Source organism: Vidua chalybeata, chromosome 8 (assembly GCF_026979565.1).
Source record: "Vidua chalybeata isolate OUT-0048 chromosome 8, bVidCha1 merged haplotype, whole genome shotgun sequence".
In the NCBI taxonomy this organism is placed as follows: domain Eukaryota; kingdom Metazoa; phylum Chordata; class Aves; order Passeriformes; family Viduidae; genus Vidua; species Vidua chalybeata.
Window position 1 is genome coordinate 2,397,283 of NC_071537.1, and position 13,171 is coordinate 2,410,453.

Below are 13,171 nucleotides of genomic sequence, written 5' to 3' on the forward strand. Positions count from 1 at the left end.
TCCTACCTGGATACAATCTGAGATCCTGGGACACCACAGCAGCCTTTGCCCACTGCATTCCCAGAGGAGCAGCTTTCTGCCCCACTGCATTCCCAGAGGAGCAGCTTTCTGCCCACTGCATTCCCAGAGGAGCAGCTTTCTGCCCCACTGCATTCCCAGAGGGAGCCCAGGCCCATCTCCAGCAGCCCTGGAGCTCCAGAGGAAAACTCCAGCCTTGTCCAGGATCCTGCTCCAGCAGAAGCACAGCTGGCACTGCAGGAGGGCTGAGCCCCCATGGAATGGGACTCTGGCAGTGTTTTGTTTGGTTGGTTGGTTTGTTTTTGTTTTTGTTTTTGTTTTTGTTTGTTTGTACTATTGCGTTTATATTTTTAATTTTTTTCTAGTACAGAAGTGTTATTTCTACTCCCATATCTTTGCCTGAGAGCCCCTTAATTTCAAAATTATAACAATTTGGAGGGAAGGAATTTACATTTTCCATTTCAGGGGAGGCTCCTGCCCTCCTTAGCAGTGACCTGGCTTTTCAAACCAAGACAGGAACTCCCTCAAATAGTGAAACCTTCTCAGTCCTGTTTAGTTTATGGAAGGGGAAATGGTGAAAATGCTGCTTCTTTGGTGTTACACCAGTTGCTGACAGCACAGGAGGCACAAATTACTCTAAATTCCAGGAATTGCTCTAAATTCCCAGGAATTATAGAAGAGAATCACAGAATATCCTCAGCTGGCAGGGACCCATCAGGATCATTGATTCCAACTCCTGGCCCTGCCCAGAAACCAATCCCACCACTGGATTTCTAATATTTCCAAGACCAGGAGACAGCAGACATGGCATCAAGAACATCCTGTAATTCTTACCTGTGTTTGACTCCTTCAGCTGACACAGAAACCAGTGACCAACCAGTGACCAACCAGTGACCAACCAGTGACAAACCAGTGACCAACCAGTGACCAACCAGTGACAAACCAGTGACCAACCAGTGACCAACCAGTGACAAACCAGTGACAAACCAGTGACAAACCAGTGACCAACCAGTGACAAACCAGTGATAAACCAGTGACCAACCAGTGACAAACCAGTGACCAACCAGTGACCAACCAGTGACAAACCAGTGACCAACCAGTGATAAACCACTGATAAACCAGTGACCAACCAGTGACCAACCAGTGACTAACCAGTGACCAACCAGTGACCAACCAGTGACTAACCAGTGACCAACCAGTGGCAGGGGTTTGCTGGCAGCAGGAGGGGTCCCAGGGTGCACCCCCAGGGTCTGGACACCTCCAAGTCCCCTCCTCAGCCCTTCTCCCAGTCTGGAATGGTTCCTTTGGAGCCTCATCCCAGCTCCTGAGCCCATTCCGAGGACACACCACCTCCAGGATTTCTGGGTTTCCAAGGGAATCCGGCCCAGTCCCAGAGCATCCCACCCATCCCAGTATCCCACCAGCTTTCCCACAAAAGCCTGCAGCTGCAATTAGCCCAGAGCCTCGTTACCTGCTGCAGCTCTTCCTTCAGGCACTGGTTTTGCTCCCAGGGATTGCAACTTCCCTGCTCCAATGATTTATTAAAAAAAAAAAAAAAAAAATCTCCTTTTCTTTCCCGTACACAAAAATAGAATCAGAGCACAAGAGAAGCACAGAGAAATACAAACAGCGGCCTCCATGTACACAGTGAACCATCACCTAAAACTGTCCCTGGAAAAGCTCTGGAGTGGAGTGTGGTCCTTTCTCTGAGTTATCCATGGATTTCCCTGCCCCAGGATCCAGGTGAGCCAGCAAAAACCTCTCGGGGGCAGTCTGAAGCACCTGCAGCCTCCTGGGGTTCTGCTTTCCTGCATTTCCAAGGTCCTGCAGGGGCATTTTGTCCCAGGGGAGAACAATCCCAAGGGGAAAATCAGGAATTCAGCCCTTACAGTCCGATCTGGAGCTTTTTGTCCTGGAGCAGAAGGAAATGAGGGTTCAGTGACATCATTTCTTGCCCAGCTCTGAGGTCCAGTGTCTTCACAGGGGCTTGGGAGGGGTCCTCCAGCTCTGCCAGGCAGGAGTTTCTCCATCCTTCCAAATATGTGCCCATTCCTCAGGGAATGAATATCCCACTCCAGACCCTGAGACAGGATCCCACCCGCTTGGAAAAGGAAACAGAGGTTATTTGTGAATGCCTTCTTCCTTGAAAACCCTGCAAAAATAATAATGGGAACAAAATTATCCAATTTAATATTTAATATTTAAATATTTAAATATTTAAATATTTAAAATTCCATTCCAGAAATTTCATTTCCCCTTTTTGTGTAAATTTTCTTGGATAAGGCTTTTTTCAAATAGGGAATTAATAAAAAATAAATGTAACCCCATAGACCCACACAGGGTATTGGCTGGCAAGTTCAGTTTGCTCTTTCCTTCAAACCTACTCAAGTTGGATATTTGTAAACCAGATCTTTTTGAACACAATTTACTACATTTTAGGCCAAGAAAAACTTACTTTGTACAGTTGATTCTTCCCTCTGACCAAGGACTTAAATCTCTGACATTTTTTTAGATTCTCAGACAGTTTTTGTGGTTTGTTTTTTTTTTTTTTTTTTTTGGTACAAATTTGCTTTCTAGCCCCATTACAATACACACACACAAAAAAATTGAATGATCAGCTTCTTGATTTGGATGCTCGATTAAATCTGAAATTCCTTGTGCAAGATCTAGTCAGCTCCACAGGCTGGCAAGAAGATGGGATTGTGTTTGGGGGAAAATCAAGGGGATTTGGTTAGAAATGCTGCAGAGGATGGGGGGGCTGGGTGACCTCTGTGCCAGCCTGGTGTTCCCTGGGAGTGAGGCACATCCCTCTGCCTGTCTCATAAAATCGATGGTTTGGGTGGGAAGGGACCTTAAATCCCACCCAGTGCCACCCCTGCCATGGCAGGGACACCTCCCAGGTGCTCCAGCTCCAATGTCCAGCCTGGCCTTGGGCACTGCCAGGGATCCAGGGGCAGCCCCAGCTGCTCTGGGCACCCTGTGCCACCCTCAGCACTTTCTGGGTAAAGAATTTCTTCCTAAGATCTAAATCTCCCGTCTTTTAGATTAAAACCATTGCCTCTTGGTATAAGAATTCACTCTCCCTCCTTTACAGGGTGACTTTAAATACTGGGAAGGGCTCTGGGGTCTCCCTGGATCCTTCTCCAGGTGAGCACCCCCAGCTCATCTCCAGAGCGCCCCGAGCATCCCCTGGCATCTCTGGGACACCAAACCCTGCCCTTCCCTCCCCAGACAGCCAGGAGGGCTGGCAGGGCGCTCTGCTTTGCTCCTGGACAGGGAAAGCTGCCCAGGCCAGCTGCGTGGCAGGAGGTGAAAGCCTTTCCAGCCTTCTGGTAGGACGGGACAGGGAGAGAAGGAGGGACAGGGAGAGAAGGAGGCACAGGGAGAGAAGGAGGGACACCGCGAGGCGCTTAGCACATCCATCCCCTGCCCCTGCAGTTACCAATTCTGTATAAAACTCACATTTCTGCGGTACAACACCATCCCTCTCCCGTGCCCGGCTTCAGCTGGGGGTGAGCCCGGTCACGCCTGGCCCACGGCGTGCCCGTAGCGGGCGGTGGCCTCGGGCGGGGGTGGCCGTGCCACCCGCTGGTCCCCACCGCTGTCCCCGGCCCCCTCGGCCGCTCCGGCCGCGTCCGCTCGCCGCTTCCTCCTCCTCCTGAAATTCCCGTTGTCGAACATCTTCTCGCAGTTGGGGTCCAGCGTCCAGTAGCTGCCTTTGCCTGCGGACAGACCCAGCGCAGCGGTGGCGGCTCCGCACCGCTCCGCGCATCGCTCGGCACATCGCGCAGCACCGCTCCGCGCATCGCTCTGCACAGCATCGCTCTGCATCGCTCCGCGCATCGCTCTGCATCGCTCCGCGCATCGCTCCGCACCGCTCCGCGCATCGCTCCGCACATCGCTCAGCATCGCTCCGCGCAGCACCGCTCCGCGCATTGCTCCGCACCGCTCAGCATCGCTTCGCACATCGCTCAGCACCGCTCCACACCGCACATCGCTCCTCACCGCTCAGCACCGCTCCGCGCATCGTTCTGCACATCGCTCCGCGCACCGCTCAGCACCGCTCCGCGCACCGCTCTGCACATCGCTCCACACCGCACATCTCTCAGCATCGCTCCGCGCATCGCTCAGCATCGCTCCTCACCGCTCAGCATCGCTCCTCACCGCTCAGCACCGCTCCGCGCATCGCTCCACACCGCACATCTCTCAGCATCGCTCCGCGCACCGCTCAGCATCGCTCCGCGCATCGCTCAGCATCGCTCCTCACCGCTCAGCACCGCTCCGCGCATCGCTCCACACCGCACATCGCTCCTCACCGCTCCGCGCACCGCTCAGCATCGCTCCACACCGCACACCGCTCCGCGCACCGCTCCGCACATCGCTCCTCACCGCTCCGCGCACCGCTCCGCGCCCGCCCCGCGCCTTACCCGGCTCGTGCTCGCCCCGCGGCACCTTCCTGAAGCACTCGTTGAGGGACAGGTTGTGGCGGATGGAGTTCTGCCAGCCGGCCCCGCCGCGCCGGTAGAAGGGGAAGTTCTCGGCCACGAACTGGTAGATCTGGCTGAGCGTGCGGCGGCGGCCGGGCGCGCTGTGGATGGCCATGGCGATCAGCGCCGAGTACGAGTAGGGCGGCCGGGCTGGCGACAGCGGCGACAGCGGCGGCCACCCCCGCTGCGGCCAGCCCCGCTCGGGCCCGGGGGGCGGGCACGGAGCGCCGGGGCCGCCCAGCCACACGTACGGGTTGGCTGCGGGCGGCTGCGGGGCCGGGGAGGGAGCCGGGCATCCCGCGGCATCGCGCGGCCCCAAGGGGTGCATGGTGCGGGGACAGCTCGGAGCACGGCCGGTTAAATGGCGGGGGGCCCCGCGGAGAGCCCTCCCTCCGCCCCCGAGGGTCCCGCCCCGCCCGGCACCGCCCCGCAGGTGCGGGGAGAGGGTCCCGGACAAACGGGGGAATTTGGGAATGGGAAGCGGGGGGAGTTGAGCACGGCATTCAGGGGATGAGTGAGCGGAGGGATGGAGCAGCTCTGCTGGAGGAAAGGCTGGGAGAGCTGGGATTGTTCACCTGGAGAGGAGAAGTTTGGGGTGAGCCCACTGTGGCCCCGCAGTGTAGCCTGAAGGAGCTACAAGAAAACTGGAGGGAAACTATTTGCAAGGGATGGAGCAGCAGGAAAAGGTGGGGGATGGCTTTAAAATGACAGAGAGGAGGCTTAGATGGGATATTAGGAAAAAAATATTCACTAAAAGGGTGGGCAAGCCCTGGCACAGGGTGCCCAGAGCAGCTGTGGCTGCCCCTGGATCCCTGGCAGTGCCCAAGGCCAGGTTGGACACTGGGGCTTGGAGCAGGCTGGGATGGTGGAAGGTCCCTGCCCATGGCAGAACTGGATGAGCTTTAAGGTTCTTTCCAACCCAGACCACTCTGGGATTTCATAATTCTTTCAACTTGGGAAAACCAGACCTGGTTTGATGCCACCTTCTGTGTCCTTCCAACAAAGGGAGCAAAATCTCACAGCCACAAGAGCCTCGTCCTGTAGTGAGGAAATGACCAGGAAGTCAGGAAAAGGGATAAAGATGAGTTAACATTTGCACACTGCAAAATTAGAAATAACCAATTTTTTTATCACAGGGTTTATCTGAATATCAATTACTTCATGCATAATTTTAAAAGATCTGCCTTAAATTTCAAAAGTATGAGGGGAGATATTCCTTCCATTTCAGTGAAACGAGTTCAGGAAAGGATTTGATCCCAAATATTGAATTTCCCTGCTCTCAGTGATTACTTGGAGACATCCAGCAGAAAAATCAACCCCCAGGTATCACAGGCATGGCTGCTGTGGGTGCTGCTGGTTTATTTTCTGTGGCATTGCTTGCCTGTGATATTATTTATTTTAGTCATTGCCTCGTGGTAAACTTGACGTGGGTTTGGCTGAACTTTTATAGAAGTTGGAGACATCTCACCTGCAAACAAGAGAATTTAATCTGTGTATTTTCTAAACATCCCCATGTACAAGCCTACGGAGAGCTCATTAAATTGTCCCCTTCTCAGCTGAGCTGACACAAAAATTCACGTATTTGTTAATGCTGACTTGGTTTTGCTTTACAGAAACTGTTTTCCTGGGAAGCAGCAATCCCTGGGAAGCACCCAAACACAATTTAACTCCTTGAGGGGCTTTCCACAACTTTTTTCTCCTTATTTTTGCATTTCACCAGGATCCAATGTGTCGGGTGTCACCATCAGGTGGCTTTGGCAGGCCCCACAGATGTTTTAAACCCTGTGGTTGCTCCACGGGAGCTTTTCCAGTGGCTCCTCCATCCACTAAGCTGGGAGCTGTGTCCATCTGCTGGAGGGTAGGAGGGCTCTGCAGAGAGACCTGGAGCGGTTGGATGGACGGGCAGAGTCCAGTGGGATGAAGTTTAATCAGTCCAAGTGCCCAGCCCTGCATTTTGGCCACAAAATGGAGCGTTACAGGCTGGACAGTGGCCAGGCAGAGAGGGACCCGATGGGCAGCAGGCTGGACACGAGCCAGCAGTGTGCCCTGGTGGCCAAGAAGGCCAACAGCTCCTGGCCTGGGTCAGGAATGGTGTGGCCAGCAGGAGCAGGGAGCTCATTCTGCCCCTGTACCTGGCACAGGTGAGGGCACACCTCGAGGGCTGTGCCCAGCTCTGGCCCCTCAGTTTGGGAAGGACTTTGGGACGCTCGAGCGCGTCCAGAGGAGGCAGCGAGGCTGGAGAGGGGCTGGGAACACAAACCCTGTGAGGAACCACTGAGGGAGCTGGGGGTGCTCAGCCTGGAGAAAAGGAGACTCAGGGCTGACCTCAGCACTCTCCACAGCTCCTGAAAGGTGGCTGTGCTCAGCTGGGCTTGGGCTCTGTCTCCAGGAACTGACAGAACCAGAGCACACAGCCTCGAGCTGCACCAAGGGAAATACAGGTTGGATATTGGGAAAAAGTTTTTTACAGAAAGAGTGATAAAGTTCTGGAATGTTCTGCCCGGGGAGGTGGTGGAGTCACCATCCCTGGGTGTGTTTAACAAAGCCTGGATGTGGCACTGGGTGCCAGGGTTGAGCTGAGCTGTTGGGGCTGGGTTGGACTCGGTGGTTTTGAAGGTCTTTTCCAGCCTGGTCATTCTGTGATCTCCCAATCCCGGGGGATGCTCCCGCTCAGAACACGACTCACCTGAAAAGCTGGATCTGGGGTTATCCCGGCGTCATTCCCAGGGCAAAGCAGGGATGGGTGAATCGTGGGCTGGCGATGCCATCTAGTGGCACCGGGACCGGCTCCTGCTGCTGCTGGCACCGATCCCTGCCACAAACCCCCCAAAGACGGGGCTGGGAGCGAGCCAGCGGGAAATTCCCAGGAGTATTTCCAACCAGGAATGGCCCGGGAGGGACCTGAAAGCTCATCCCGCTTCCACTATCCCACCTTGCTCCAAGCCCTTAAAACTTAGGGCTTAAACTTGTCCAGACTTAAAACTTTCTGCAGCTTTACTATTGTGACATCCAAAAAGAAAACAAACCCCAATTATAATTATTGCCTTTCAGAAATACCTAAACCCACCTAAAAAAAAACTTTCTCAGGCATAACAGAATTCCATTTTTCTCCTCCCCTATTTCCTGATCTGCCAGGCTTGGAGAACATGTGGAATAAAAATAAATGTTGTATAAAAGAGGATGTACAAATATTCTGAAGTTCTGTACGTTGCATTTCTATTTCCTGTTTTATTTCCTATTTTACTTCAGGGAATTTGGGCACAAGATATTTAAATTTTCTAGTGTTCAGACCTGTTGGTATGAAGTGTCTTCAGTTTGTGGAATTCTGGGGGTGCAACAACTGCTTTTTACCAAGGAAAAATGCAAATGAATAATATTTTATTAATTTTATTTAAAAGTTTTAATTTATTGTATGCAAATGAGCTGCTTGTTTAGGATAATGCGGCCCAAAAAAAATAGCAGGAATCTCCCACAAGTCAATTCATGTAAAGAACCTCAGTGGTGGGGTTTGTGTGGCTGTAGAACAGGAAACTCTTCGTGTTTGTGAGGACAGAATGGAGAAACTGGAGGATTTCTTCTCCATAATTATTAAAAACACCACATTTTTCCCAGAATTCCCAACCATTTCTCCTGGTGTCCCTGGGAGTCCTGCAGGAGTTTCCCTGCAGAGGGGGAAGTGCTCGAGGAGCATCCCCTGATCCCAAAAAAACCCCATCACTGATTTGGGAGTGCTGGGGTTTCCCATCCATTATTAACAGGCTATTAATAGGTTATTAATCCCTGCAAAATGCACTTTTAAGGGGAAGGCAGTGCAGGGAATGTCTCCTCAAGGCCCTGCTGGGGACCTGAAGTCCTTGTGAGTGTTTCCATCAGGCTCTGGGATTTATTCCCAGACTTCCTGTGCTGGCACAGGGACAAACCCCATTTGTGTCTCCATGGATGACAGAAGGGTGCAGGCTGGGATCCTGGCAGCTGGATATCTGCTCAGCCAGGGATGCCAGCTTGATTCCCACCCAAACCTCATCAAAACATTGGAAAAACCTCTTGGTGGTGTTGGAGGCACAATACCAACCTCCTTCCTGCAGCTGATGCTCCAGGGCTGCGAGGATTCCCAAATCCCACTGGATTGCCCTGGGCTCTCCATCCTTTTCCTGAAGGACATCAGGGACCATCTTCACCTCTGCTGCCATCATTTGGGATCCCCCTCTGCCCACCTGGAGGAAATGGTGACAACAGGTGAGCACTGGAGGCTCTCTGTTCTCTTTTTGGGAGCTGGAAAACGGGAGAGAGTTTCATTTCCTGATTTATGGTTCTTTGGGGTGCCCTTCTGTGGAATTGCATTTGAATTTACAACCTCTGGAAGTTGTTCCAAGCCCAAACCAAGCGGTTTGACCCAGCCTGGGTCAGATTTTATGAAGATTTTACTGATCAGCTGAGATCTTCCCTAAAAAACTCTTTGCCAATGTTTTTACTTCCAGCCACTCGCCTTTAACATTCATTTGCCTCTGCCTTGGAGATTCTGAACTCTTCATGAACTCTGTCCTTTCTAACACAAACCATTCTATGATTCTATGATTTTTTTCAAGTGGTCTAAAAATAAATCAACAGCTGAAAGCAAATCTGATTTCAGTGAGACCAAATATTGCTAATATTGGTCAGTTCTGGCCTTTGACTCGTGGCTGCTTTGCATTTAACCCAGGAGAAATGGGATGACCCTGAACAAAACCCAAATACAATTTTGCCATAAGATTTTGCACCTTTTAAACAGCTATTTCTGCCTGTTCAGAGAATCTGAAAGTAAAACAGCCATCACAAATAATATATAACAAATATTATTGAATTATGCATGGCACAGAGATGTATCCATAGAAAAAGTTCTAGGAAAGAGAGGTTTGCAGCCAGATTTTCTATTTTCCTGTTCTGTTGATTTGTTCCTCATATGCTGGCAGTAAAATCACACTCAATGTTCAGGCCCTCAAATCAGTTTTTTAACTGCACATCACAGAATATCCTAACCCTGAATTTCCTAATAACTCCAAAGAAGCATTTTCCTTCCAGTTTTTTTTTTAATATATCTTTTCCTCTGCAATTAAAAAATACTAGTAAAAATCCCTAATGAAAGGTAAATAACAAAAAGTAAATAACAAAAATATACTAATGAAAAAGTAAATAACAAATAATCCCAGAGCAATGTTGATTTGATGCATTTGCTGTGATACCAATACAGTAATTCCTGTAAATGTTCCAAAGATAAAAAATGAAGTTGCAAACACATTCATGGTTCAGCAAATTTCACTTTGAGGAAAATCTCTGCTTTATGGAATATCAGGTTTATTTATTTTCAGTCACATTTTGCTGTATCCCAAGTAACTGGTAGGAAGCTACAAGAGCTTTTTGTGGAAGATTTTTTTACAGAAAAGGACTGAAGGATTTTACCTCAGAAAAAAATATTTTTGTGTCAGGAGCAGGATGACACAAAGCCCAGATTTCTCCCTCCCAAGCTCCCCAAAGCTTTTAATTTTATTTTTTTTTCTTAATTTTTCCATCCAGAGCACCCCAGTGACAAATCCCTGCTCTTCCCACCCACCTTTGTGCACAGAATTCCTGCTGTCCCAGCGTCTGGCACAGAGGTGGGATGGGGTTGGACACCTCCAGAGGGACACCCCAGGTTTGGGTGACCGTGTCCTCCTGGCAGCTCTTGCTCCATGAGCTTGGAGCAGCCCTAAAACCCAGCTCAAAGTCCCAGATTCCATTTCTTTTAATGGATCTGGTTCAGCCAATTAAACCCTTTTTCCTTCAGAACTCATCTGTGGAGAGCATGGCATTAACTCACCTCGTGGGATTAATTGCCTGGAAAGTCACTGCCAGACCTTGGACACGGTGATATTAATTACTGTAATAGATATCAGAGTGTTAAACATCATTTCTGACATTTATTTTGGGAAAAAAAAAAAAAAAAAACCCTCTCAGAATTAAAGGAATTAAACCACTCCCGGGCTATTTAATTATTTTATTGCCCTGCCATAGTTAGTGAGGCCTCAGCTCTGTTTTTCTCCTCTCTAAGCCATGTCAGGAGTGTGGTTCAGTGATTCACACAAATCAGAGAGATAAAATGCATTGTTCACTGGATAATTTCTATTTCCAAATTGTCTACAACCCACATTTTTTTTCTTTATTGGGCTGTTTTAAATTTGTCCTCGTGAGATACAATTAATTTGCAGCAGAGATTCAGAAAGTTGGAATTTAACAGAGGAAGTTGCACTGTGCAAAGGTGCTCGTTACAAATATGGGATATTTGGTGAGCAGTTCCTTTCCTCTAATGAGAAGAATTCCAACCAATGACAAAAAAAATCAGAGAGCAAAATTATCCTCTGCCTGTTTTTACTGATTCCAGTGACATTGCACCAGGAAGGCACCAAAACGCAGGGAAATGAGACAAGTGAAGGTTGGTTCTGAGGGAGCGTTACAGGTCATATTTATATTTGTTGTGAGTGAGGAAGAAAATGCAGAAAAAAACCAGAAATAGACTCGCGGCCCTGAAAATCAAATTATTTTGAATGGCAGCACCTGGAGAAACTGAGATCTAAATTTTTCCACCAAATGACCAAATTAAAACCAGGCCCCCGCAGCAGAGGAGGAGGGAGCCATCCCTGACTAACAAAACTCCTCTTCCCATCCTGACATTTCCAACCCAGGCGGGGAAGCAGCTCCCAGTTCCACACTGGGAACACTTTGCTGCCAGTCACAGTCAGCCAAGCAGGCTGGTGATGCCTCAGGTTTAATTTTTCTGTTTTTCACATTCTGTGCTGCTTTAGTGTGAGGGTCTGGGCTTCATCTCAGGGGATGCTGAGCTCTGTGCACAGAGCAGGGAGACAAAACAATTCCTGCTCCAGCTGGGCACCAAGGACAAATGATCCAAAGCTCAGCCCAGGAGCACAAACAGCGTGGGCTGGAGAGAGAAAAACAAGCAGGATGGGAGTGCCTGGGCTAAAGCTGGAATGGGACAATGAACTGCAAGGTGCAAATGGAGCAGAGCTGATCCCAGTGAGAGCCCCCGGGAGCGCTCGTGCATTTTGGGACCATTTTGGTTCCTCTTGGCTGCAGCCCTGGCTGGGCTCTGGTGCTGCCCAAGGTGGATCCATGAGGAGATCCTTTGAATCAATCCCTGCTTTGTTCTGTGACTCTGCCCAGCCTCTGCTCCAGGGCAGCCTCACTGGGATGACCCCAAAATCCTCCCGGATCCTCCCACACACGGAGCCACCCCTGAGCCAGGGATCCTGGGCCTGCCTGCCTCAGATCATTGCTCCAATCCACCACCCACTAATTCCTGGGATAGACTGTCCTGGAGAGGATCTGTGCCCCACGGACAGAGGGACAGCCCAGGGATGATGCTGGAAAGGTTTAGGGGTTATTTTAAACCCCCAAGGAGGGAGGGATGTGGGTCCTTGGCCAGCAGTGTCTGAGTGATCCAGAGTCCCCAGAGGGAAGGTGTGGCTGGAGCTGGGGGCCACAAAAAAAATAAATTAAAAGGAGAAAATTCTTGGCTTGGTTACCTCCTATGCCTAAAGGCTGGACAGGGACTTTTCACCAGGCCATGGAGTTATAAGTCAAGGAGAATGGCTTTAACTGATTTATTTTGGATATTAACAAGGAATTGTTCCCTGGCAGGGTGGGCAGCCCTGGCACAGGGTGCCCAGAGCAGCTGTGGCTGCCCCTGGAGCCCTGGCAGTGCCCAAGGCCAGGCTGGACACTGGGGCTGGGAGCAGCCTGGGATAGGGGATGTTTGCAAAGCAAAACTTAAATTCTAACATCCCCCTCCTCAGATTCTCTAAAGCTTTCCTTCTCTCACACACAACACTGAACCATTAGCACAAAGAACAAAATCATAATCCAGGCTTCTGGCAGAGTTTAAACCCAGAGTAGCTCAACCACAAAAAGGAAAATATTTGCACAATGTGACTCAGTGCAAAGAATTTACCTTCAGTTTTAATTGCTCTGCTTGTCAGCAATCAAACAATGAAATCCTGCAAGGACACACAGAGGATGTGCTTGTCTTCTCTCATGCTACAGCTCTGTTACTCCAAAAATGTGAAACATTTTAAATGATCAGCATTTCCTTCAGAAGGAATAATAAAAATCATCAACAATTCCTTTCTTTTTTTAAACATTTTAAATCATCACCCATCCTATCAAAAGTTATCATTTTTAAAAATATTTTGCATCATCACCCATCCTTTCAAAAGTTACTCTCTTTTTCCCCCACATTTTATTCATCAACTGTCCCTTCACAAGTTATTATTATTTTTTTTTAACAGAGAGATAAAACCTGTGATAAAGCAATCAGTGCTCTCTGTAATTTTATTTTTCAGACACTCGCCTGACCTTTACCTGATCTTTCTGCTGGCCTCTGGCAGGAGGATGCTGTATTCCAGCCATGGAAATTAAATTATGTAGTGGGTGGGAAGTGAATTAGCTTTAGTGAGCTCCACACTGCATGGAAATTGAGCTCCACACTTCCTGCAGAGCCTCTCCTGTCTGACCTGCTCCTCACTGCCTGCCAGGGCAGCAGCATCAGGTGGCAGGAGAGCACCTGCCCCCCTTTTCCTGTCATGAGCTGAGTAATTTCATTATTTGGTAATCACTGCTGACCCTCCTCCGTTATCCCT

At 49.7% G+C, this 13,171-nt stretch overlaps 1 protein-coding gene across 1 annotated transcript; it reads right to left on the reverse strand.

Moving 5' to 3' along the window:
* Positions 1–1,592: 1,592 nt before the first annotated feature.
* On the reverse strand, positions 1,593–4,833 carry FOXI2 (forkhead box I2). Its single transcript, XM_053949226.1, has 3 exons — positions 4,446–4,833; positions 3,481–3,740; positions 1,593–2,170 (listed from the first exon to the last, which is right to left on the reverse strand). The coding sequence occupies exons 1-2, from the start codon at positions 4,831–4,833 to the stop codon at positions 3,541–3,543; spliced, it is 588 nt and encodes a 195-aa protein (XP_053805201.1). The 3' UTR covers positions 1,593–2,170; positions 3,481–3,540.
* Between the last annotated feature and the right edge of the window lie 8,338 nt (positions 4,834–13,171).